The 27,945-nt window shown below is 39.5% G+C and overlaps 2 protein-coding genes across 2 annotated transcripts in view; one reads left to right on the top strand and one right to left on the bottom strand.

The window, feature by feature from the left end:
• Positions 1-9,511, bottom strand: part of BMX (BMX non-receptor tyrosine kinase) — a 46,531-nt gene extending 37,020 nt beyond the window's left edge. Inside the window, exons 1-4 of the mRNA XM_079765818.1 lie at positions 9,400-9,511; positions 3,193-3,339; positions 1,758-1,862; positions 424-505 (exon numbers count right to left, since the gene is read on the bottom strand). Of these exons, the coding sequence (XP_079621944.1) occupies positions 424-505; positions 1,758-1,862; positions 3,193-3,339; positions 9,400-9,402 (337 nt within the window). The 5' untranslated portion in view covers positions 9,403-9,511. The remainder of the gene's footprint in view (positions 1-423; positions 506-1,757; positions 1,863-3,192; positions 3,340-9,399) is intronic.
• Positions 9,512-14,589: 5,078 nt separating this feature from the next.
• Positions 14,590-27,945, top strand: part of PIR (pirin) — an 84,374-nt gene continuing 71,018 nt past the window's right edge. Inside the window, exons 1-3 of the mRNA XM_079764745.1 lie at positions 14,590-14,694; positions 15,986-16,125; positions 22,755-22,847. Coding sequence (XP_079620871.1) covers positions 16,030-16,125; positions 22,755-22,847 — 189 coding nt within the window. The 5' untranslated portion in view covers positions 14,590-14,694; positions 15,986-16,029. The remainder of the gene's footprint in view (positions 14,695-15,985; positions 16,126-22,754; positions 22,848-27,945) is intronic.

The raw sequence follows: 27,945 nt of genomic DNA, 5'->3' as shown, positions 1-27,945 counted from the left end.
ATACAGTAGCTGGCAAATGATAAGTGCTTAGTAAGTGTTAGCTATAACTTTATATAAACATCCAAAGTACAGTAACTGTAGGACCTGACACAACCCCCAAAGGACCTAGACTAGACTTTGCCCTGGAAAGGCAAGCAAAGTGGGTGGGGAGCAGGTGGCCTGGCTTCCTCCAAACTGCTGGGAAGGACAATAGCCAGCACTGTGCAGGGCAGGGAAGGGGCAAGAAGGGTATCTGATACCCAAGCTTCCTCTATGTAACAATGAGAATGCAAAATGAGGACAAGCACGGCATATTCTCTGAGGTTGGTAGGAAAATCAGTAGATTCTGTCTTGGCATTGAGTCCTTTTACTATCATGTGTTTCTTCCACCAACCCTCAAAAGAACTCAATTGATGACTCCCTTTTACGACTGTTTAAAATTACCATTTTGTAATGCTTTCAACCATTGACTTCGGCTCTCTTCATTTGATGCATAGACATAGAGAAGCCCATCTTTATAGACAATCTGGAAAGGAAAAGATTTAGTGCATTTAGCTATAATTGCATCACAGTTCACTATGGTGCAACTGCAAATTTTCTGTTATTCAAAAGAGACCTTGAGTTTGCTTATATAATATCCATTAGCTCTGGAATTAGGTAGAAAAAAATCTAGTTATTTTTATCCTCCACCTTTCAATGTGTTTTATCCCAGATACCTCTACACTTTGGAAAATCACAGCAGAGAATTAAAAAAATTATAAAATGTTAGATATAACAGGTGTTTTAGTGTTCTGGTCTACCCACCTACCCAGTATATGACTCCCTTTACAGCCAGTTGGAAAATGTTTATCTGCTGTATTCTTAAAAAATACTTGCAGGGATAGAATGTCCTTCATTTCTACTATGCCATCCTCACCAATTTTCATATAATCTCATCATTATATAGTTTATGCTTATAGTGAGTAAAAACATGTCTCCCTGGAACTTATCTCTTTGAGTCATGTCCCACTCTAACAATCTTCAGCATGTCATTTTTCTATTCCTTAAGACACTTGTTTAAATGTTTGAGGATTACAATGTCTCCCAGATCCTTCTCTAGTTTATTCACTTTTGTGGGGGAAATAATACAGATGATTTATTAAACACCTACTAGTTTGGAAGATCTTTCCTAGATGCTTTAATATTTTAATCCTATTTCAAATTTGTGAAAAAATATGATTATGCCCATTTTTCAAGTGAAAAATAAACTCAGAGAGAAACAGTATGTTGTCCCTGGTTACACAAGTATAAGCAGTGGCTAGGATCCCTGTGGGGCTCCAAAACCTGTGTCCTTTAAGGACTTCGTACCCCTGTGATACAAATTTGAAGCATCTTCCATGAACACACACTCCCCTGGTTTCTCCCAATTGCGTAATGATCTTTTTTAAAGCAGGAAGTACAAATTGTTCAGCAATCAGATTATTTTATCTCATTTTTGGCCACAGTTCTTTCATACTAGCACTGGGTAGTCTGGACAATGGAAGGGTAGTTCATCTGCTTTTACATCAGAAAGATAACCATTCATGATGTAATAAAAGTAGGGCTTGACTTAATTCAAGCCACTTCCCAAGGGTACTGTAGGCACACTCCCAACTCCTATCTAGAAGTGTTCCAAGTCTTGTCATTGTCCTAGTGAATCATTTTGCAACATCTTTATTTATCCCCGCTATATTGAGTTCATAATAGAAAATATTAAAAGAAGAGCCATCCATCCATTGGAATGTTGCCTCTCCCCTTACCTGAAATGGGTACTGTCTCTCCACAGGGGTCTGCTCCTCGAGATTGACTTTCTCCACACATCTGATGTTCTTAATATCAATTGATCCTTTTCTGCTACCTCTTTTCTGAATTAAAAAAATATAAGATGCCTCGTGTGATACACAATGGTGCACAAAGAAAAGCATAAACTTAAGGTTATGCTTGGAAGGAAGATTGGGAAATGGGGTGGGCATGTGAGACTCATTTGAATTCTTCTGTAATAGACAAAATCCAATGACAGCAGAATATATTTTCAAGTGTGGACACAAAGTCATATATGCCTCCCAAAGCAAGTCTTTAAGCAGCACTTCATAATTTTGTTTGATAATTTTGAAACACATTTCAAATCACCTGCCATGTGGTTAATCTACTCAGGGAGGGTGGGTGGGAAGAGATCAACCAATGAACTTATATGCATATATGCATAACCAGGGGACACAGACAATGGGGTGATGAGGACCTGGAGTGGGGGCTGGGAGCATGCTGGGAGAGGTCAATGGGGGAAAAAGAGGGACTTCTGTAATACTTTCGACAATAAAGATAAATAAATATAAGATAAAATATAAATATAGATAAATAAAATAATAAAAAAATTTAACTCCACAAAGCATCTTCATTTTGTTTCAATTTTATGACAGTATTTCAGTTTTTCTACTTTATAGAAATAGCCTGATTTCCAGCATTGTGTTACGTAGGATCTTTCACCTTCAGCACTATTTAAGGCCAGATAATTCTTTGTGGTGGAGGCTGTCCAGTGCATTATAAAATGTTTAGCAGCATCCCTGGCCTCTACCCAGTAGAAGTCAGTAGCACACTATTCCCACCAATTATGGCAACCAAAAATGTCCCCAACCATTGTTAAATGTCCCTTGGGAGGGGGGGGGGGCAAAATCACCCTCAGTTGAGAAAAACTGTTCTAAAGTTATTTGCAATTTGTCTTTCTAAAGTTAGCCAATGTTTATTTATTTATTTTGTATGTGCGTGTGTTTGTTTTACAGAAAACCAATAAAAGGTTGGTTGCCTTTAAAAGGCTTCTCTGTCTCTATGACTTCCTTTTTTTCCTTTATTGATTAAGGTATTACATATGTGTCCTTATCCCCCCATTGCCCCCCACCCTCCCACTCATGCCCTCACCCCCTGGTGTCTGTGTCCATTGGTTAGGCTTATATGCATGCATACAAGTCCTTTGGTTATCTCTCCCTCTTACCCCCAAAAGTTAGCCCATGTTTTAAAATCCTTTTTTTTTCTTGAATTAATTACACCTTGGTTAAGAAAAGACAAATGTGATAATTGAGTGAAAGTTGATCTTTACTTTGTAAGCTAAGAAACCTGATATTGTTTCATTATAATTAAGCACTTTGTGGAGCCTTAAGAAAAAGAAATAGTATAATAGCAATGGAATAAATGGGATCTCACCATTTTGTCATATTCATAGTAGGAGAGGTTTGTTTTGGTCAAAACAAAAAGCCGCTCTTTGTAATTATTTGGTGACATTTTCTTCTTTTGCTGTGACCTTTTGAGAAGAAGTTCTTCTAGAATGGACTTTGTATCCATACTGTCGTCCTAAATAAAATAATTAAAATGAGTATTTACATCATCTAGCTAGGTTCTTTTTTACTTTCATAATTTTTATTCCACTATTTTTCATTCAAAGATAATATAAATGACACAATTTTTAAAGTTAGATTTAAATTTATAGAGAAAAAGTAACTAAGCAGGCTCTTAACTAAACACACACCTGCACATTTTCCCTACTGCTTTGGCTTTCACTTTTATAAATATGCTTAATTTTTATAGAATTTTATGCATTTTACTCATCTTACTCTAGATCATACATTCACCATCTTCATACTATCCTCCAGACCACCTCATCAAAATTCTCCTTATTCCTTGCCCAGTCAGCATGGCTCAGTGACTGAGTTTTGACCTATGGAACAGCAGGTTATGGTTCGATTCCCGGTCAGGGCACATGCCCAGGTTGGGGGAGGCAGCTGATTAGTGATTCTCGCTCATCACTGATGTTTCTACCTCTCTCGCCCTCTCTCTTCCTCACTGAAATCCATAAAAATATATTTTAAAATATTCTTATTTCTTGAGCATTCTATAGGCATTTGTTGAATTGAATTGTATAGAATCAAACTTTTAAAAATTTGAACTCCACACAGATCACCATATCTGAAGTAATTGATCAACTGAAATTTCTCTCCATTAAAGTGACCAATTGTTTGACCAAATTATCCAAAGTACTGCGAGACTCTGACATCACTTTAAATAACACCCACAGACCCTGATCATGATCAAATCTTTAACACAAAGGACATGGGTTTACTTTTCAATATTTCTGAGAATAAAACACTTAAAATTATATTAAAAGAGATTTAAAAAACTAAAAAATTGTACTTTATTAACTAAAAACACCATTTTTCTTCCCAAACCATGTAAAACATAAATATTTTCAGGAAATAAATTTATTAATCTGATCATGAAAAGTACTGGTCATCAGTAGAGCACAAGAGAAACTTTCTTGTGTTCTTTGCTTTGTGAAATCACATCATTATTAGCAGTCATATGTCCACTAGTTACCATCTTTCTTTATTGCCAATCTGAAGGTAATTAACTTTACTCACCTTATGTTGGAGAGCCTTGAAGTGTGCTTTAACTTTAACTCTGAAGCTCTAAGCAAAATGTTACAGCTCTGAGGCACCAACCCTCATATCCCCTCTGGTTATGCCAGGCTCATGTATTAGAAGATATTTGCATCCTATTTATCACTCTGCATCAGGAAGCACCCACGTGGGCATTGCTCTGTCTGGATGGAGGCAGATGCCAAGAGAACCTGTCCAGTCACTAACAGGAACTTCTAACTGGCCCAGGAATATGATCGGTCCACGATGGCAGGGAGGTGGGAAGAATGGGAGACTAAGAAACACAACTTGGCATTGAACAAACCATGGTCCGGCCCAGCCAGCTTCTGTCCTGACATGTACCATGCCACATCTACTTTTCAACTTTGTCTCTATTAGAAACTCTACACATATGCCTGTTCAGATAAGATTATTTTCTACACCCAGAGTCCATGTCCAAAAGAGAATTTGCTTGAAGACTTATTGAAAATGTGGAGGGCCTAGTTTTTGTGAGTTAAAGTCCCCTTTTTGGCATACTTGTAGGGCACCTTTGCCTTTTACATTTAAAAATTGACTAACAACGCAAAAAGAGAAAACTATGAAAATTCTTGTCAATTATCTTTTATATTCACAGCTAATACATTACTCCTCAAAGCAGAGTGCTGGTTAACTAGGTCTGGTTTGTAGAATAGAAAGGTTACTTTTCAAAAATTTTTAGATGCTGAATCAATTTGTAACAATAAGAACAGTGTTTTGAAAATGCAAATCCCAGTGTCCAAAGTAGTACTGTCTTTCCCAGTACTGCATGATGATACACTTTTTTGTTCATAGATCTTTCATATTCATCACATTAAAGATAGTGTTGGGGGAAAAGATAGTGTTGGGAGGAATTTTACCTAAAAAAATTAATATCGTGAGTCACAGAAATCACTGACAAATGAAATTCACAAAGTTGCTTCTGTCTATTGAAGGGAAGAACACTGAGTAGAAAGGAAGGTACCAAGTCCACAACACATTCTCTAATAAATCTCCAAGGATTTATACATGTTGTTTTGTCTAAAGCAATATAATTGGTCAGGTTTCAACAAAATTGTTCGTTGTAAAATTCTGCCCTTTGTGAAATTTTTTTTTGGCTTTCATTTAAAAAATTGTGTGATATATGTTTATTCGCAAAGCCAAGAACTACAGACAAGCAAAATGAAAAAACCATCAACATTTTGGTAAACCTTTAGATTTTTTTCAAGTATATACACACATGTGTTTTTTTTTTTTTAATGAGTTAACACCCTGGCCAGTGGCTCAGTTGGTTGGAGCATTATCCCATGCACCAAAAAGGTAAGGTGAGGGTTGGATTCCCAGTCAGGGCACATACCTAGGTTTTGGGTTTTATCCCTAGTTGGGGCTTGTTCAGGAAGCAAACGGTTGATGTTCTCTCTCTCTCTCTCTCTCTCTCTCTCTCTCTCTCTCTCTCTCCTCTCCTCTCCTCTCCTCTCCTCTCCTCTCCTCTCCTCTCCTCTCCTCTCCTCTCCTCTCCTCTCCTCTCCCCTTTCCCTCTATTTAAAAGAAAATCAATAAACATGTCCTTGGGGAAGGAAGGATAAAAAACCCATAAGTTCACATACTGTATACTAATATATGGATCTGTAACCTGTTGTTCTCATGTAATGAGCACTTGGAGCCACATGACTTTGAAGTCCTTCAAAATTCCATTCCCGAAACTGGACTCTCATTCTTCCTAAAAAACTTGAAGAATCCTGTTTATGTGGCTCATACTTTTGTCATCTCCAGATCAGTTTCCTCTAAGACAATACCTGGTTCCTGCTCAAGTTTGGACCTACCTTTCTTCTTCTATTTGCTTTTGTCTCTTTCTTGTATTTCTCCGTTCTTCTATATTAGCCTAAATTTTAAATTGAAGACATTTCTCCAGTCTCCCTTGGTTTAGGAGGTGATAATGAGTGATGACTAATTTTTAGAAATGTAATCTCTCTTTACTTGTATTAGGACAATAAGTCAACAGGGCTCAGGTATCATTGTTGATTCAAATGCCTGTCCAAAGACTAGCAAACGTGGCTCCGTGTATCCTTATTTAAGGGAAATTCAGTTGGGAAGGTAAAAAACAAAACAAAACAAAAAACCTTTCAAAATAAGATTAAATCTTAAAGCTAGTCTGTATTAACTAGAAATCTATTTCCATAGAGGAGCTGGTAGGATTTGGCTGGAATCATATTACCAGCTACATAAAATAGACATGCCAATTTGCCTGCCAAATAGCCCAAGCTACCTATTTCCATAAGCACATGAAACTAGAAAGAGATTAAAGTGCAGGGAAGGTGGCAACATTTTTTAGAAAAACTTGACAGAAATCAATATAGTATTTTCTGAAAGAAAGCCAGCAAACATTATATACCCTTTAATATACATAAAGATGCATGCTGAATTAACATGACTTGGAATCACTAGACTTATTTAGTATTTATGAGGAAATATCATGATATCATGAGAGTAAGGAGCTCAACTCTGTAGGTCTATTCAGCACACTTGAATTTGAGCGTCCAGTGTGCTTGGAGTGACAATGAACAGGTAAGATGCAAAGTTGCTATGGGGTGGTAGACTCGGAAGGCTTGGAAGAGATGATAGTACTGTCATTTGTGAGCTGTGTCACCCTGACAAAGCCTCTTTCTTGCTACAGATGTCAGTTTTCTGATCTGTAAAATGAGATGGGTAACAGCTCTTTCACTTTATTTAACTTAAATGAGAAATCTTATGTGAAAATACCAGGCACACTCTCGGCACCAAATCATGATTTAAAAAGAAGGTGGAAGGAAACAACTCACGTGCTAGAGTGGAGTCTGTTGTCTTTGCTATGAAAGGCTCAAGCAAGGAAAAAAATTTTTTTCCCTTAAGATAATCAAGAAAGATGTTATGGAACAGAGAACATTAAAATTGGACCTTGAGGGATATGCATGATTGTAGTAATAATAATCCTAGCTAACATTAAAGGAGGACTCACCATGTAGCAGGCACTACTTAAAGCACTTTAAAAAGATGCTTTCAGCCTGGCTGGCAAGGCTCAGTGGTTTAACCAAGAGGTCATGGGAAATTGAGGACCCTGTGAAAAACTTACCTTCAAATATTTGCCCCAGGCCAGGCCTGCTTACCTTCCTGCTTAATAACTGAACAAAATATGATGGCAAATTAAACAGGAACAAAAAGCTTAACTCAGAATCAGGTGAGTTGGTTCAAAGTATAGCTTTTAAGATGCTGGCAAATACCAGCTCTACTGAACCTGCCAAATCACTCTTTCATATGATGTTATGTAGAAGAGAGAAAGTTACGAGTGTCTTGGCACGATATAGACAGAAATCCTTTAACATTGCCATGCAAGTTCTCAGCATTTTGAAACACCATACCTTAATTGCTCCAAAATGAATTTATGAAACCAGATATTTTAGGAAGTCCATTTTTGCACAAAGAAGGTGAGAATGAATTCCAATGCCATTTTTGTTGGAGCTTAAATTTGCATTAGGTATGAAATTCATATTTGGTGTCTAAGCCCTTCCTTCTTTTCAGCCACCTCTTTCCTTCTGCTCCCTCCCCTTTGCCAGGGCACTGCTCTGGGGACATTACCAGAAAAACAAAATGTGATAGATCTATGTCCTAATACTTTATGCTGAATTAGTTTAACACATAGCACTGCTGAGGGAATACAGGTTGGTATGTGCAATAGCACCTAGCTCTGGTGGGTTCAAATCCCTGCTCTGTCTCCATGCAACCCAGCATGTTACTAAACCCTGCTAAACCTCAGCTTCCCCTTCTTAAAGGGAGTGAAAAAAAAATAACCATCTCAAAGGGGTAGGAGGAGTCAAGAGAAAATGTCGGTAAGATGCCCAGCACACTAGTAGGTGTTCCAGAAACCCATCATCACTCCATAGGCAAATTTTTAAAAGGTCCATAGCAAAGTTTAAAACAAAATGATCCTCATACCCTTACCACCAAGCTCCTGGGGACAGGAGATAATGGGAGCCAGGAAGAGTTCCCATGTATTCGCTAGTCAATAAGCACCTACTCTGCAGGTATGTAACAAGCCTTCAGTCCTGGAACTGGACCTTAAAGTCAGGTTGAGCCAGCCCCTTAGTGACTGTGTATTTGTGCCACCAGATTTCTTACAAACAAATGTAAGATGCTGCTTAAAATGTACTCCCTGGACCAGCAGCATCAGCATCACCTGAGAGCTTCTTAGAAATGCAGAGTCTCAGTTCCCACCCCAGACCTACTACATCAGAATATGAATTTTACTGAGACCCTCAGGTGATCTGTGTGCATAAGGAGATTTTGAAAAGCATTGTCCTAGACCACATTATAGCGTACTATTTTTTAAATCCAATGGAATCATCACAGTCCACAACAATTTTCAAAACTATATGGATATAGGTACACCTCATCAGCTTAGGGTTCACCTCCCTCACATCTTTTTATCTCCATCTAAAATACCCCTTAGTCTCTAATTTAGGGAGACTTCAGGAACATAAGAACAAATATTTGTAGCTGAAATAAAGTCATAAAAACAAAGAAAGAAAAAAGAAGGAATGAATGAACATTTCTTTGCCTTTCAGAAGCAGTTATGAAGCCAATATGAAAAGTCATGGAAAGGCGATGCCTAAAAAATAGTAAGGAGAAAAATCAGAGGGAATAACAGAAAGTCAAATGGAACTAGTGGTGATATACACATAACTTGACAGCTTCCCTGAACAAGATTCTGAGCCCGTGAAGGGCAGGGTTGGGGAGTGGCGGGGGGGGGGGGGGGTGGTGAGACAGAAGGAGAGAATTACACAGTCCCATCCAAAGTCCCAGAGGAACCCCAGCAATTTCAAATTCCTATTTTTTGTACTTTTTAAAGTTGGCTCCCCAAATTTTGAACTTCAAGCTCTACAGCACCCATATTCGAACCTCTGTTCCTGTAGCATATGACATTGCATAGCCACTTGCCGCTTAAACGCACCATTTTGTCTTGTTCCGATGCCCGGTCCACCGCAGTGAAGTCAGTCTGCTCTTGCAGGAATACAGCCTCAGCAGACCTCCTTCCAGCAGCAGCAAATTGTCTCACATTTTCCCTGCTGCCGGGTCAGAAATGGCTACATTACTCAGTGCCCCCGAAAGGTTTATTGTCCTGCAAGGCCTTACACAATCCCACAGGAAACCGCGCTCAACACTTAGCCAACACTTGTTGATCTGATTGAATGCAACAAAGACGGAGACAAAAGCATATTTCTTAAAGGTTCCAACTTTGATAACCAGGGCTCTTGCTTTTCCCAGGCAGCTCTTGGGTACATGTGATAACCCTGCCTTTGTTTATAGAACTTGAAGCTGGAAAGGACAAGAAAATATTTCTGCAAAACCCCACTCTGACTCTGACTTCTCTCACATGAGTCAGGAAACCGTGAGGTAACGCCAAAGTGTACAGAGGATAAGCAATGAAAATTTCAACTCAACATTGGATAAAGGGAGGTGCTTTGTCATCTAGCTATTAATTTTAGTGCAAAGTAAGTTGCTGGCATCAGTATACTTCATCCATAAACACCACAGTGTACAGAACATTAACTAGGTGGTTAATTCAAATTAGCCTTTATTTTAGCTCCAATACTATGATCTTGAAAGCAGTTTTCATTTGGCCAGAAGACACAACCTTATAAAAGCTGGAAAATGAGAAAGGTTATAATGGTCACTGAGATAAGTATCAAGGGAATCATTCACCTAAATTTCTCTATTTCCCTGGTTCACAGATGAATCGGCCTTTCAGGGCTGAGAGTGTTGTGCTTGTGATGAATTCTAGGAAACTTCTGTTGCTTAAAAGAAAGGCTCATAAGCCATCTTTTCTGGCACACTTCCAAAAGCACATGAGAAAGACAGGAACACAGTTATGAGTTTTGTACAACAGATGATTACATGCAGCTTCTGAGCCAGAACCATGGTCGATGGAACAAACCAGGTCTGTGCAGATACCTCTCACATGAGTGGAAATGGGAGTCATGTATCCCCATCTTTTCTGGATATATTTGGATGTCCTCACCCACCAACACATCAATGGCCTTCATAAACTAATGTTTATAAAATATTCAGTCCCAGACTTAGAGCTAATTGATTTCCTGGGTTCAGTGAGTTTGTATCCCTAGTATGCCACTGTCCAGAGATACTTGTCATTTAATGAACAGTAGCTACAGTGTCACCAAAGCCTAATCAATCTGCAAGAAAGAATTTTTTAGTTTACTGCTTGAAGGAGAAAAGAAGTTACAAATAATGAAATGTACAAGATGTCCATATGTTTCTATAAAATATATCTTTGAGAAGAAAGTCAATAAGTCATACAGAAGAGAAAAACATTTTTTTGAGTAAAGAGGAAAAAAGGTCAAATAAAATCTGTTGATTATGTAGGTATCTTTAAAGATTATAATGCTGTTATTTGGAATTATTTAGGGAAAGCTCTCTTCATTGTCATATCAGCATGTAGTTTTCTTTGTTTCCCAGGGTTCCCAAGACCATCGATGGTCTATTTACCCACTCATATATCCAGCTTCCTGCTTCACATCTCTGTCTGGGTGGCAAATGACAGTGAGAAAAGTGCTTAAAGCTCTATGTCACATTTCTCAGCTCAAAAGTGAGCCCTGCTATAGTGAAATGTGACATGCCCCATATTCTATTTGTAAAAATTTGTCCCCTCCTAACTTTTTTTCCCCTCACTTTAAGTCTTTTAGCTTTTCAGGCCTGACAATGCATGCCCTTTGACTTGGCTTCTACCTGTCACTGGATTCTCAAAGAGAAGAAGAAATGGAAGCTTTTACTCCTGTTATAGTTTTGGAGGTGGAGGGGATTCTGAGGCTCAGAGGAAGCTTTAAAAAGGTGATAAACTGAAAACCTCCCCAAGAGTATCACACGTCCAGTATAGAAGTGGGTAAAAATGTACAGCGAAGTCATTCTCTCCTGTTTTCTTTTATTATGAAGTTGTCCCTGTGAATGCTACTTGTAACAGAGGAGCCTTTCAGGACACCTGAACTTCCAAGGTTAATGCTATGGCCTGTGGGATTCAACATTTAATCTCTCAAGTCTAGTTTAATAATTGTTGATCTTGCCCAGCCGACGTGGCTCAGTGGTTGATCATCAATCTATGAACCAGGAGGTCATGGTTTGATTCCCAGTCAGGGCACATGCCTGGGTTGTGGGCTCCATTCCTAGTTGGGGGGTGGGGTGGGGTGGGTCATGCAGGAGGCAGCTGATCAATGATTCTCTCTTATCATTGATGTTTTTTCTCTCTCTCTCTCTCTCTCTCTCTCTCTCTCTCCCCCCTTCCTCTCTGAAATCAATAAGAATATATTTAAAAATAATTGTTGATTTTGTTGGATTGCTAGTTGCCTTGGTAATAACATTTAATTAGACATTTCTACTTTCTAATAGGGTAAATATTTGTAAGTGTTTTTACTTTAGCCCAGAGAGCTTTGAAAATCCACTTCATCTCTCCTGTCACAGAAAAGCATATTTTCCAATTATCACGAAACAAATGACTTGGAAACTGAGTGACTTGAAATAACCATTTTTATTTGCTCACAATTCTGTGGGTCTGGAAGTAGAGAAGGAACAGTTGGGTATTCATGGTTCATCAGCTGGGTCAGCTAGGGCAAGAGGACCCACTTCCAAGTGGGTTTCTTTGTCTATATATCTGGGCGTTAGTGTCCTTGGCCTCTGTCTCTTTCTTCACATGGCAATTCTTCCTCCAGGACCTCTCCTTCATGTGTCATGGGCTTCTTTTAGAATGGTAGTCTCAGAGCCATTGCTCTTTTTACACGGTAGCTGGTTTCCAAGAGGCAGGAAGCAGAAGCTGCCAGGCCATTTCAGAACCACACCCAGAATTGGCACAGTGTCACTTCCACCATATTGCATTGGTAAAACAGCTACAAGCCCTGTCTAGACTCGAGAGGAAGAGAGGTAAGCTCCACTTGTGATGGGGGAGATTGTCAAGGTCTCATTGCAGAAAAAGTCAGGTCTGATGGGAAATACTGTTGGAGCCATCTTAGGAAAATAGAATTTTCCAAAGGATGATAAACAGTGACTCTGGTTAACAATTGGTAAGTGTGATGATTACTGTGTCAATCATCTCACCCGGACTTGAAGGGACAGAAAGGGAAGTTTTCCCAGAGGGAGTGATATCCCAACTGAGAGCTGAAAGATGAATGGGGATAAGCCAGATCAGTAGAGAGAAAGTTCCAGACAGAGTCACAGCAAGCCAAGAAGAGAGAGAATGCACATTCCAAAACCTAAAAGAAGTTCAGCATGGTGGAAAGAGGGTGTGTGTGTATGTGTGTGTGTGTGTGTGTGTGTGTGTGTTTGTGTTTGTCAGTCCTTGAACAAGTGTGGAGGGTGAGGCCAGGTTAATGACATCCTAGGGTTTTCTCTTGAGGACAATGAAGGTTTTAGGCAGTTATTCCATTTCCCTTTGACTTGGAGAATGGATTGGCCAGTGGTAGGCCTGAAGGCAGGAAGATTGCGGTGGCTAATAGAGAAGGTGGATGGTGGCAGTCAAATTGTGAAGGACTGTATGCATTTAAGAGATTGGGAGCAGAATTCATAGGATTTCAAGATGAACAAAATGAGAACACGTGTTTCAGGCTCAGGCAACTGGCTAAATGTTGAACTTTTTTTTTTTTTTTTTTGTAAGGAAGGCAGAAGCGTTTACTAAAGATTGCGAAGTGCCAGACAGAGAGCCCATGCTTCTATATTATTTGGAGACAGTTGCAGAAGTAAGTAAATGATGATATAAGGCACAATATTTCATTTCATGGCATTTTTAATGCTCATGTGTATTATTTCATTTAGCTTGAATCATCAAAGTAAGGTGGAGAGGGGTTTTGAGCCCCACTAACATAAGAAGTCCAGAGGAAGGTCCTTGTTCTACTACTAACCTCTATTAGAGCAGGGATCTGCAAACCAGGTCTGCAGCCACATCTGGCCCACTGCCTAGTTTTCACTTAGCCTGCGAGCTAAGAATGGTCTCTACATTTTTAAGTTGTGGAAATAAAAATCAAAAGAGGAATAATATTTCGTGACAAGTGAAAATAATATGAAATTCAAATTTCAGTATCCATAATTAAGGTTTTATTGAAACAGCCACTCATTTCTGGTATTTAGAAGACAGAAACATACCTGGTATCCCTGGTTAAGAATCCTAGCAATGTGATCTCACTTATATATAGAATCTAATAAACAAAATAAACTGATGAACAAAATAGAAACAGAGTCATGGATACATGAAACAGACTGACAAATGTCAGAGGGGAGGGGTGGGGGGATTGGATGAAAGAAGGTGAAGGGATTAGGCAAAGAACATATATGCATAGCTCAGAGACACAGACAACAGTGTGGTGATGGCCAGAGGGAAAGGGGGTTCAGGGCTGGGTAGAGGTGGGCAAAGGTGGGGGGTTTGGGGACATAGTAATAGTGTCAATAATAAAAATAAAGGAAAAAAAATCCTAGCAATTAACTAGATCCTTTCACTGGCTCCTGTAACTCCACCTTCCCCTGGGATAACTCTCCAATTCCGCCTCCCCCCCCTCCTACCTCTATTCTAAGTGGCAAACAGCAGGCAACTTACTTATGTAACAAACGATTGTGTAGTGCTAGCGACCTGCCAAGCTCATTTTATTTTCATCACAACTGTAAGAGGTTCTATTGTATGATCATCAACACCCCCATTTTACAATGAAAGAAACAGAGAGTCTGAGCCACCTGCGAAAGGTCATAAGGCTAACAAGTGGTGGAGCATGCTTCAAACCTGGAGAGTCCAGCTCTGTGGGTTGTGTGGCAAGCAGACTCCAGTTAAAGACAGGTTTCCTATTGAGTCCAGCTGGGACCTTCACCATAATCAGGGCACTTGTCAGGCCAACACATTCCTCCGAGGGTCCAGTACTCTCCCCCCCACCCCCTTCCTGGCTCAGGGGCGCAGCTCTCCCAGGCAGGGCGGGGCACAGAGGCCAAAGGGCAGCGGAGCTGGCAGGGGAGAGGGAAGGGTGGAGCAAGAGCCTCCGCAAGACCACTTGTCAATGAGGAGTATCGCCCCTGCCCAGGCCCTGTGAGACCCTTGAACTCCCTCTTCCCTCCTCCGCTTCCCTCCTCCCGCCTCCCAACAGCAGCTGGCAAAGTGCTGAGTCACTGTGAGATGACGGGTTCCCCTGCGCCCTGCAAGCCTCCTCCCTGCGCTCCAGCCCACTGCTGGCGCCCACGTAGCTGCACAGACTCTAGACGCCGCCACGTGAGTACCTGGGCGCTCACTGGGTGGGTGGTGGGACGCGTGGGGGATGCAGGGCAACAGGGATCAGCACCCAGCCTTCCCCATCCCGCTTCTGACGCCTAGGGAAGTCTCGGAGGGAGATGACTAGAGATGCTTTATAGTCCTTTGCAATCTGGTGAAAACGGTAGCCAGCTTTTCTTTCTGAATTGTGGGAGCCTGGAAGGACCCAGAAATAGTCCAGATGGGGTCAAAATACTTTCGAATTGCTTATAGGTGATGACTTCTTTCTGTACAGCTTTGAAGCTTGAAAACTTATTTCTGTGTCTGACAGTCCAGCACCCAATAAATATTGATTGATTACCTGCTCCTCTTGGAGGGCCTTGACTGACAGGGGAGGGCATTGCCAGGTAGAGTGCTTAGAGCACGGACTGCACTCCTTTGAGGTAGGCAGTCTTATCACTCCTGTTTTACAGATGGAAAAACTGAGGAAAGAGAGACTTAGTAGTTGGCCTTAGGCCGCACAGATGGTACATGGGGAAGCTGGGATGCAAACCCAGGCTGTCTGGCTCCAGGGTTTATGCTCGTAAAGCATCAGTTTGTTTGCGTGGGAATCTTTGAAGGGATGGATTATATTTCTCTTGAAGAGCTTTAGGGATTGAGGTTACTATCTGCAAGCATTTGAAGAGGAAAAGGGATTTCTTCTGTGCTCGGTCCTGAAATCCTGGATGCACTGTCAAGGGTAGCTCCTCCAGGAATTTCCTGTGCTCTTGAAGACTTCATGAGAAAGCCCAAAGATTTCTTACCAGAAATGTTGGTCCTAGACTTCAGGGATAGATGGGTCTTTGAATTTGATGATGATTCTCAAAGATCCCTTTCAATGCCACGATCTTCAGCATCTGGAGAGAGTCATAGACCTCTTATTTTTTCTCTGTGTTCCTGAGTCACCTTGCAAAGCTCTCTCAGCCTGGGGGGTGGGGAGGGGGAGAAAAGGGGAGAGCAGTCTGAGAAATTTCAGTGAGGTAAAGCAGATAAAGTGCTCACGTTGCTAAACCTTGTAGAAGATGGCTATAGGATCACATGAGATAACAGTAGTAAATAATTAGTAGCTGGGAACCAAGTAAGTATTCAAACACTCATTCACCATCATGACTGCTGTTTAAATCACCTAACCCACATGTTGTACATAGGAAGCAACCGATAAGTTAGTATTTGGGGCACAATTGATTTTAATATCCTTTATTTTGTAGTCCTTAGCTATGACTTAGGACTTGGTGACTACTCTGTTTTGTTCCCCCCACCTTTTGCCCTTCAGCCTCTACAGTTCAGCATCAGAACAGTTCCTTTTTGGACTTCAACATGGTATCCTCCAAGAAAGTCACCCTCTCAGTGCTCAGCCAGGAGCAGTCAGAAGGGGTTGGAGCAAGGGTCCGCAGAAGCATCGGCAGACCCGAGGTATGTTGGTTTGGTGGCTGTTTTGTGCTTTTTTGAGGAAGGAACTGGTAGGACACTGAGGGCAAACTGGGGAATAGTGGGCCCCAAACCAACATGAGCTGCTTTGTGTGGGGCCACAGGAGCCAAGTCTAAATTTGGCATTTGTGGTCCCCCACGGACCAACTCCAACCAAAAGGGGGATTTCTGTATTGTGGATATGCCTAGTAGAGGTCCTGAGCAGAACCTGCATTTCATGCAGCTGAGCTTCATGAAATGTCTCTGCCTTTCTCTGCATACCCACATCCCATCAGCCTCAGCATGCGTATCAGCAGACATGCTTGTTGTATGCCCTCAACTTTACATGCCTACAAGTGAAAGTACAAAGGGGTAACTCTGAGTCTCAATTCCAAATTCCTAAGAGAGATAACCTGATTGGCTTGGCTTGGGTCAGGTCTATACCCTTGGTCAGTCAGCCATTGCCAGGGATTTGGGTTCATAGGGAAACTGCTGGGACCCCAAAAATGTGGTCCTTTTGTGGTAGTGGAGGTAAGTAGGGGCTATCAGAGAAGGCAACTATAGGTTATGTAGATGTTTTTCAACATTAGAGAGCTTTCATTTGAAAATTATGGGAGACATAGGGCTTGTGGAAAAGAAAATCTTATATGCCCATTAAATGATGGTTATAACCCAGGACCTTACCAAATTAAAAAAAAAAAAGAAACCAAAAAGTTTTTTTTAGGTATTAGTTTCAGGTGCAACATAATGATACAATATTTGTATATACTAGAGGCCCAGTGCATGATTAAATCATGCACGTGTAGGGTCCCCTACACGCTTTCGCTTTCGATCACGGGGGAGCCTGGTGCCTGAGCGGAAAGGCACCCAGCTCCCACGCTTTTGCTTTCCATCTCGGGGGAGCTGGGTGCCTGTCTGCTGGTGCACCAGGCCTTTCAGAAGCCTCCACCGCGCCGGAGGCTTCTGAAAGGCCTGGTGCCGGAGTGGACAGGCACCCAGCTCCCACGCTTTTGCTTTCAATTGCGGGGGATCTGGGTGCCTGTCCTCTGGTGCACCAGGCCTTTCAGAAGCCTCCACCGCGCCGGAGGCTTCTGAAAGGCCTGCTGCCTGAGCGGACAGGCACCCAGCTCCCCCGCTTTTGATGGTCCGCGGCGGGACGTGAGCTTGCTGCCCCAGAGACCCCTTCTGTGCCGCAGCACAGCCATGGTGCAGACGCTGAGCTCGCGCCGCCACTGGCGATGCAACTCAGCGTCCCACCAGCCCAATCGGCCACCCCGGCCACCCCGAGTCTCGCCCCCCCCCCCCCCCGCACCTCCTGGCCAATCGTGGGCATAGCGAAGGTACGGTCAATTTGCATATTTGTCTATTATTAGGTAGGATAGTGAAATGATCACCACAATAAGTCTAGATAACATCTGTCACCATACATAGTTACAATTTTTTTTTCTCGTGATGAGGACTTTCAAGATATCTCTTAGCAAATTTTAAATATGCAACACAATATATTAACTATAGTCACCATATTGGATATTACATCCCATGTAGGGCAATGGATTCATTTTGAAGTGTTTGTCCCTCTTAAAATCTGCTCTGATATTCTCATACTCTTTCTATCATTAGCTTTCTCTTTATGAATATCTTTTGAGGTCCATCAACATTGTTTTCCGAAAGGTAGATGCAAACAGCATTATCCTAAGGGATTATTAAATGCACAATGGATGTTGGGAGATGCAGGTGGATGTGGTGTCATATTCTACTAGGCCACATCACCAATAGGACAGTTGTAAAGCATTTGGACACCCATCAGTAAACCCATTATTATTTGTTGAGGGTAACTAATACTTTAATTACTCCATCTGTCAGGAACACATCTGCTGAGGGTTTCTACATTGATTTTGACTTGTGAACCCCTATTGGTGGTTTGGTGAAACCTATCAATTCCTTCTCAGAATATTGTTTTTTAAATGCATAAAATACATAGGATTACAAAGGAAAACTTTGTGGTTAGCAAAATATTATAAAACAAATTTGTAATCTAATAGTTTTACATTAAGCAGCAAGTCTTGGTGGCAGTTATAACTACCTAATTTCAAAGTTGTGAAGAGCATGAAAAACAGTTCCGTGTACCGGCAACAACTATAATATGCTATGAAAATAGCTTTGATTTGTATTGGTGACAAAGTCACAGGTGCTAGTATTTTACTGTGCTTCTTTTACTACATTCATAATTGAAGGAAGTGTCAAATTTCAGTCTGGAGATGGATGCTGGTGACTGTTGCACACCAATGACAGTGTTCTTAATGCCACTGAACTAATACTTAAAAATGGTTAAAATGGTAAAATTTATGTTATGTATATTTTACTACAAAAAAAGAAGAAAAAAATTTGTTAGAGGTTAGTGAAAATAAAGATGTACTTTTTTTCCTCAGCCAAGTTCACAGCCACCCTGAATTCTATCCCAGTTAAGAGTCCCTGGCTCACAACCTTTGCTTTAAAGACCCCAACATTATACATATAATCATATATCTTACATCATGGTGATTATGTAGACTATACATTTTTATGTCAACAATAAAATAAAATAAAACAAAAAAAAACTTTCAGTAGATTGTTGAATTTGTGTGCATATGTACAATATATGTTACATATATACACTTGTGTGTGATATACATACACATGTGGTGTGCACCCATAGATAGTGAAAAGAAGAGTCAAAACCAGAGACAGAGTCAAAGAACGCATTTGATACTTTCATGTCTAATAATATGACAGAGTAGATACCTTGAAATAAACAAACAAATAAATAAAATTAATTAGGTAGTAAAATAAACCAGACAAAGACAAATACCATACGATTTCACTTATATGTGGAATCTAAAGAGCAATATAAATGAACAAACAAAATAGAAACAAACTCATAGTTGCCAGAGGGGAGAGGGTTGGGGGGCTGGGTTAAAAAGGTGAAGGGATTGATAAGTACAGACTGGTAGTTACAGAATAGTCTTGGGGATGTAAAGTACAGCATAGGGAATATAGGGGAAAATACTACAACTATGTATAGTCCCAGGTGGGTGCTGGAAATGTCAGGGAGAGCACTTTTTAAAAATATATATATTTTATTGATTTTTTTACAGAGAGGAAGGGAGAGGGATAGAGAGTTAGAAATATCAATGGGAGAGAAACATTTATCAGCTGCCTCCTGCACACCTCCTACTGGTGTTGTGCCTGCAACCAAGGTACATGCCCTTGACCGGAATTGAACCTGGGATCCCTCAGTCTGCAGGCCAACACTCCATCCACTGAGCCAAATCACTTAGGGCTCAGGGAGAGCACTTTTAACATATATGATTGTCTAACCGCCATGCTGTACTCCTGAAACTAATATAAAATAGTGTTGACTGCAAACCATAATTGAAAATAAAAAAATTAATTAGCTGAACTGATAGGAAGTTAGAGAAATTCATAGTGTACAAATTCAATGAGAAAGAAAGGAGAAATTAAAAATCTAAACAGTTTCATAGCCATTAGGGTAATTGAATCAGTATTTTTTAAAGGTTAAGACAAAGACAACAGGTCCAGATGAGTTTACAGACAAATTTTACCCAATATTTAAGGTACAGATAATTCTGGTAATGCACAAATTCTTCAGAAGATGAAGCTCCAGGGAGTCCTCAAATCACTTTATGAAGTTACCTTGACATCAAGACCAAACAAGGACAGCATGTGAAAGGATAATTATATCACATTTATAAATATTTTCCAAGAATCATAAAGTATTAACCAAATACAGCAATGTATAAAAAACATAATATATCATCACCAAGTTTGGATTATATGAAGAAAGCAAATGTAGTGTAATGTTAGAAAATCTTTGTAATTTACCAACATTAACAGATTAAAGGTGAAAAAAATATTTCAATCAGTGCACTAAAAATATTCAATAAAATTCAACATCTATTTATGCTAAAAAATTAGTAAACAAGGAATAGAAGGAAAATTCCTCAAACTTACGAAGAGATCTACAGAAAACCTGCATTGAACCACCTGGTTACTGGTGAAACTTTAAAAAGCTATCTATAAAATCAGGGACAAGATAAGGATGTCTATTACCATCATTTCTACTCAGTTTTATTGTAGAGGTGCTAGCTTGCAAAAAGAAGAAAAAGGAATAGAAAGTATAAAGATTTAAAAATGAGGGGAAAAATTTATTTGCTGATGTGTGTTAATTGGAATAGTTCCCCCCTCCTTATAATGCAGCAATTTTCAACCTTTTTCATTTCATGGCACACATAAAGTAATTACTAAACTTCTATAGCACATTTTTAAAATATTTTTTGTTGATCTGACAAAATATATTTTTTGCTGATCTGACAAAAAATAGGCGTAATTGTGATTCACTCATACCTGATGGCTATTGTTGTGTTGGAGGTTGTCATTTTTAAATTTGACAATCTAAGGGACAAGAGGTCAGTGCCCCTGACTAGTCAGGCATTGCATGTTTTATATCTTTCCTCACACTGTTGAAAATCACTGCTGTAATGGTATTATGTACTCCCACCACTTTTAGCTTCATTAGCCCCGAGTCCCATATGGAGAGTTTAAGTTCTCCCCTCCCTGACTTTGGCCTTGGCCATGTCATATGCTTTGACCAATAGTATGTGTTAATGTGATTGTGCACCATTGGCTTGGCTCATTTTTGCTCTTGACCTTGGCTATCAGAAAAGCATCTTCTAGATAGTGACCACTGTTAATGCTTGGGACCCAGAATGAGAAGATGTGTAGAGGCCAGCTAAGCTTAGCAACCTGCTACACTACAGCTTTAATGTAAGTGAAAAATTTTGTTTGTAAGCTTCTGGGCAAAAGCTTATTGATTAATACATTGATTCTGTGAATGTTTGCAAAGAAAACCCAAAGAAACTACAGATAAATTGTTAAAATTAACAAGAGCATAGAAATGTTCAAAATTGCCTTTCTATCCACATTTCTAATCCCCAGAAGCAAACTGTTCAAAAATATAATTTAAAAATACTATTTTTATTACATTTAAAATGATGCTATCTAGAAAAAATTTATGCAAAATATTTGTGGAGAAAATAACAAATCCTGTTAAAAGACATTTTCAAAGACCTAAATAACTGGAGATAACGCAATATTATGTAAATGTGCATTTTTCCCAAATTGGTTCTTAGATGCAGAGCAACTCCAATCTGTTTCTACCTCTCACTTGAGCTTGATATTTATCTTCAGTTGCCTTCTAGCTTTTGCACAATATATTGGACATTAAATATTTAAAGTTCCATTTATGTAGGTAACATTTATGCAGATAGCACAAACTCAATGTGAATTAAAATGAAGTCACCATCGCTGCGTTTACTATATTCCTTGTGCTTCTGGATGGCCCTGCCATCCTCCCAGGCACCATAGCTAGAAGTCTGGGAATTGTCTAATGCTCTTTCTTGTTCCCATTCTGCATTACCACTGCCATTGCCTTAGGCCTGGCATTTGTCCTTGCCTGGAGTATTGAAGTGACTTTCTAAATACTCTTTGCCTCCTTTCTCTTCCTTTTCTAAACCACCTTCCACATGTGTGCTAGAGTGATCTTTCTAAATCTGATCATCTCAACATCTGATTATAATCCATCCTCTTAAAGATAAAACCCAAACTTCTTTAAGGTTTGACCTCTCTCCTCAGCCGATCTCTCATCATAATTCTATGTGCACCCTTTGCCCCAATAGAGTCATTTCCTTGTAGTTCTTCAAGCTTGCCAAGCTGTGTCTTTGCTCTTTTTCTTGGAATAGTCTTCCTTCTCCCCCTTCTACTGAACTGCTACATATACTTCAAGACCCAGTTTAAGTGACATCTTCCTTGATCCTGCCCCACTCTCATGTGTAATAAAGTGTCTTCCTCCAGAGCATTTATCAACACAATGCAATCAATGACTTTTTAGTCTGTCCTCCCATGAGATTATGAATCTGTTTAAGATACGGACTGTATCAGTTTCTGCTTGTCTATTTAGATCTTAGATCAGTAGTTCTCAACCTTTTTAATGCCGCGACCCTTTAATACAGTTCCTCATGTTGTGGTGACCCCCAACCATGAAATTATTTTCGTTGCTACTTCATAACTGTAATTTTGTTACTGTTAATGAATCGTAATGTAAATAGGCGACCCTGCTAGCAGTTGTCAACCTGTGACCCACTGCTGCTGTAGAGCCTAAGACCATCAGAAAACACAGATATTTATATTACGATTCATTAACAGTAACAAAATTACAGTTATGAAGTAGCAACGAAAATAATTTCATGGTTGGGGGTCACCACAACATGAGGAACTGTATTAAAGGGTCGCGGCATTAGAAAGGTTGAGAACCACTGTCTCAGATGATTATGAAATGTTTGTCCACTCCTCACACTTCTCATAAAATGTCAATTCTAACTTAATCAGTGAATCAGTGTGTGTGTGTGTGTGTGTGTGTGTGTGTGTGTGTGTGTGTAAGGATTTCTTTTCATTTCTGTACGTTGCTCACTGGCTATGTGGTTTTCAATGAGTTCTTGCTAGATCGGTTCATGAATGTAGTCCCTAGTAGTGTAGCTTAAAAGGCATACCTAATCTGCTGAATTTTATTTTTATTTCAGTTAAAAAATCTGGATCCATTTTTACTGTTTGATGAATTTAAAGGTGGTAGACCAGGTGGATTTCCTGATCACCCACATCGAGGTTTTGAAACAGTAAGTAAAAGAATTTAACTGCAAAAGTGTGTATTTTAAAACTTGCCTCTGTTTTTAAATTTACTAATCATTTTTAATGATAAATTCAACTTTTGAAGCAATGAGTATTGGCAAAAATTAATTTATAAGTTCCTGGCTATTAACTGGCTGTTAGAGAATTGTAATATCTCTTTTACATGAAGTATACTCAAATGGGTATATTCACTGTTTTTTTAATATTCTTTGCATTTGCGCCACTGGAGACATTCCTATTCAAGCAGTTAATTAAGAGCAAGAATTGACTTCTTAAAATATTTATATAATTAAAATTTATTGGAGGTAGAAGAAAAACTTTATGATTAAAATAATTTTATATTTAAAACTTGTTTCTCTTCAAGACTATTCAGAAATAACCTCATGTAATATAATATTTTAAACCCAAAAGACAGTCTAAGATCACTATGAGTATTTAATCTCAGTTCTAAGGAATTTTATATAATCAAGGTGGTTAAAATAGAACATAGCCTAAAAATTAGAATTTTAAGGACATACATATACATTTACAAAGTTAACTGTAAAATTTATAGAGATTCTGCTGCAAATTTGTTTTCAGTTTTACATATAGAAATAGAAATGTGTAATATAATATTGTGGCACTTTCAAAGATTCCTGTTCCCCACATATACATATATTCAGGAAAAATACCAGGATAGTTACAAAGTTTAGCCATCTGATCCTTGAGAAAAACCAGTAATTTTGGGAACACACCAGGGCTTGTTAAAGATTTAGTGTGTTTGTCAAGCAAATTATTAAATGAGTAAGTATTTATCGAAATCTGGTGACAAGCAGGCATTGGTGTTGAGCGATCTTTTGCATGCTAGTATGTGTGTGTGTGTGTGTGTGTGTGTGTGTGTGTATGTTGGGGAGTGTGGGGAGAACACAGAGAGAGGGAGGCTAGCAAAGAATGAGGCCTGACCATTGATTGCCTCCAGTGTGCAGTCTAGTTAAGGAGGCAAAAGATGGACAGGTAAGCAGTTCACCATTACAGGGATGAACCAAGAAGCTTCTGGAAATAGTATGAATGATGAAAGTAGTCAGGTCTCCTTTTGTCATTTAGCCATTTGCTTTCCAGTTTCTTTCTCATTCCTTTCACCTACCCTACACTCTTGCTGGATTCTGACCCAATTCCAAATCATATGGTATGAAGACATCTCACCACTCCATGCTATTGCTCCAGTTACCATTTTGCTAATCTTTCATGGTCTTTTCAAATATTACTTTCTCCATCAGGTTTTCCAGATAATCCCAAGTAGATGCACTTGCTCCTTCATTTGGTCCCCTTTAGCATTATATTTTTACTGGGCTCATGCACATTAGAATATTAGGTCTCTGTGGTGACCCCAATCATATCCTGTCTATCTTGAATTGAAGGTGGCAATTGAAGAATTGCCTTAATTGACACCTCTCTTGGCCATGCCCAAGAGGACTGTAAATTGCTTCAGCTGAGATAATCCCACACATCTCCATGTTTTCCAGTTGGATATACTCCATAACTAATGGCTGAATTTTACTGGATAATAAAAAGAGATGGCTTTTCCTGAAGACAATAAATATATAAAAGGACAAAATATATTACTTTCCTTTCCACTATGAAAAGGGGTCCGCTATAAATTGTAAGGTACTTCCCTGGCTGGTTTGGCTCGGTGGATAGAGCGTCGGCCTGCAGACTGAAGGGTCCCGGGTTCGATTCCGGTCATGGGCATGTGCCTTGGTTGCGGGCGCATCCCCAGTAGGGGGTGTGCGGGAGGCAGCTGATCGATGTTTCTCTCTCATCGATGTTTCTGGCTCTCTATCCCTCTCCCTTCCTCTCTGTAAAAAAATCAATAAAATATATATTTTTTTAAAAAAATAAATAAATTGTAAGGTACTCAACTTTAAACTACTCAAGGAGTTCAGCGGTAGAATATTGGTATTTGACTCTTTTCTTTTGAGTAAGAATCTTCCTTAAAAATATATTCATAATTGTAGTCAATCCTCATTATTTTGTGGATTCTGTATTCGCGAATCATATACTTGCTAAATTTATTTGTAATCCCAAAATCAGTACTTTTGATTCATGGATGTGCACAGATAGGCCCAAGGTGCATGTTCCCAGCTGAAGATGAGCAAGGTGATGCTCTGCTTCCTGTTTCAGCTCTCATACTGTAAAAGGGTGTCCTTGAGGCCTATTTAATGTCATATTTTTTACATGTTAGTGCTTTTTTTGTTGGTGAATTCACTATTTAAGATGGCCTCCAACTGAAGTACTATCTGGTGTCCCTATGCAAAAGGCTGTGAGGTGCCTTATAGAGAAAATACATGTGTTACATAACCTTCTTTCAGGCATGAGTTATAGTGCTATTGGCTGTGAGTTCAATATTAATCAATCAACAACATATGTTAAATAAAGTGTCTTTAAATGGAAACAAATATAAAACAAGGTTATGTGTTGGTCAGTTAATGAAAATGTGGCCAGAAGCTTGCAGGATCACATTCCTGTGTTTCTCTAGAAGCAGTGGCTCAGTGTTTGCTAATTCAGTGATCATGGCACCTTTAATAGAATATTACTACTAAGAGTAACTAGAATCAACTGTATCAGTTTCCCCCAGGAGTGTAGATAAGCCAAGGAGTCATCTTTGTCTTAATATAAACTTTAAAAGTATGCAGTTTAAAACCAGTTCCACTTGTAGGCTGGTATTACCTCCTTTGTCTTCAGCAAGGGAACATCCTCGAAAGGAGTTGCACATGTTTGTGTCTTTCCAAAATGCCAGGTTTATTAGGGATGAACAACCCCAATAAGCCAATAGAGTCATATGCAGGTTACACACGGAGACGGGGAGCTTATGTGATAGAAGCGAGCAGAGTGAGTGTCCAGAGCAAAGTCCCAATCACTGGCAGCATTTACAGGTGGAAAGGAGGGCGTCATTCTCAAGCCATGTGGCTACAGTGGCAGCACCCTTCTGGTGGTGTGAAATCCGGCAGGGCTCTGACCATGACCCATGGTATGGCCAAGCTCAAGCATTGGGTGGTAGGAGCTCGGAGTTCTTATAGTCCACAAAGGGTGGAGGTACCATTCATATTGGTGTCACTATGGAGTCCTTATCCAAGTGTCCAAACTTGTGGTTTTGGGTGTTCCAGGACCTCCCTAAGGGCATTCCCATTACACCCCATTACCTGTCTTTTTTTGTTTGATTGTTAATCCTCACCTGAGGATATTTTTCCATTGATTTTTTTTAGAGAGGGGGAGGGAAAGACAGAGAGATACATTGATGTGAGAGAGACACATCAATTGGTTGCCTCCTGCATGCACCCCGACCAGGGCTGGGGAACCTGCAATCAAGGTACATGTCCTTGACCAGAATTGAACCTGGGACCCTTCAGTCCACAGGCTGATGCTCTATCCACTGAGCCAGACCAGCTAGGGCTCATTACCTCAGTCTTGACACAGCACTTGACATAACAGTCATGGCTCACTGACTGCATATTGGATTGTCAGAGGGGTCCAGCAAGTATGCTCTGCTCTTGCTCTATACATCCCTGGAGCATTTTCTACAGGCTTGCTATAAATTTTGAAAATGCTAATTAGTACAAAGAACAAAGTTAGAACTACTTCTGAAGCTATCTTACCATCCAGAAGTAGGTATTGTTATTGTTTTGATGTATTTTCTTCTAGTACTTTTTTTCTGGTATCATGCTGTATATGTTTTGTGTCTTTTAAAAACTTAACATTATACTCTTAGCATTTTCCCAATATTCTTCAAAAAGCTAATCCTTACTGGCTTTATTAAACATCTGATGTGAAGGTTGTATCAGTTGACATTACTGCAATGATGTCTGAGGGTACCTGTTTTCCCTCAGTATCACCAATACAATATATTTACCCAACTTCTCTTTATCTTTGCTGTTTTGACAAGTGAAAAATAATGCCTCATGATAGTTTTAATTTGTATTTCTTTTATCTGAGTGATTAACTTTTCATTTTTAAACATTTGTTCACCATACATATTTATATCCTTGCCCTATTTTTTTCTGTTGGGTTGCTGCTATTATTATTTTATAGAAACTCATTTTATATTAAGGAAATCAGGCCCTTTTCAATGACAGGATTTTCAATAGTGTTAGGAGGGATTAGGCTTGTTTTGCATACCCCTAAAGGTAAACCTTTGGATACATAGCATAGAATCAAACCAAAAGAAGGATGAACTTGATAACAATTCATTATACAGAGGTAGAACAGCCTCCCTGAGTTGAAGTGATTTTCTGATTTCTGGGAAATACAAACATGCACTGAATGTTAACATAATGGGTGTGTTACCAGATTCAATGTTCCTTAAAATGGTTGTGTACTACATGAGTCAGTGCTGTGCTGGAATAATAAAAAATATTAGAGCTAAGAAGAATTTTTTCCACTTTTTATTTAGGTATTATATGTGTACATATCTTACCATTATCCCCCCCCCCACCGCTAAGAAGAATTTTAAAAATAAAAATGAAATTATGCTGTACTGACACATGAAAATATAAACACACATATTTGAGTGCATGCTCATTTTTTAAATTAATAGTGATACACAATCAAAGAAATGTGGAGAATATTATTCTACAAAATTCTTATTACCTCAATATGATGGGTATACCTGGTCTCACCTGGAACCTCAGGCTCCTCCTGAGATTTATTGAATCAAAACCTGCATTTTAACAACATCCTCAAGTGATTGATGTGCACATTAACATTTGAGAAATGCTCCTCTAGATGACTTTGCAAATTATGAGATAAGAGTGAGAACCTGATTTTACTGAGTTAATGTTAATAATTTTTTTAAATCTTAGCTCTTTGGTTTGGCTAGCTGTGTATTTTCTGTTAAAGACTTGCCTGAAAATTGAGGAGGGAGGAATGCCCTAGAGGAGGCACAGCTGGTGGTCACAAGACAAAGGGGAAAATTTGTTCAGTATTTCCTGCCAGGAGTTTAGATTCTGGGGAGCATTGTTTTCCAAAGGCCTGAGTGGTAAAGGGTGGAATAATTTTGCAGTGACCTATTTCTGGTCAGGCCTGATATCTCCCCCCTCCCCGATTTGTTTG

Source organism: Cnephaeus nilssonii, assembly GCF_951640355.1.
Source record: "Cnephaeus nilssonii genome assembly, chromosome: X".
NCBI classification, from domain to species: Eukaryota; Metazoa; Chordata; class Mammalia; order Chiroptera; family Vespertilionidae; genus Cnephaeus; species Cnephaeus nilssonii.
The sequence above is the reverse complement of the archived record's forward strand: the minus strand, read 5'-3'. Positions and strand labels throughout refer to the sequence as shown.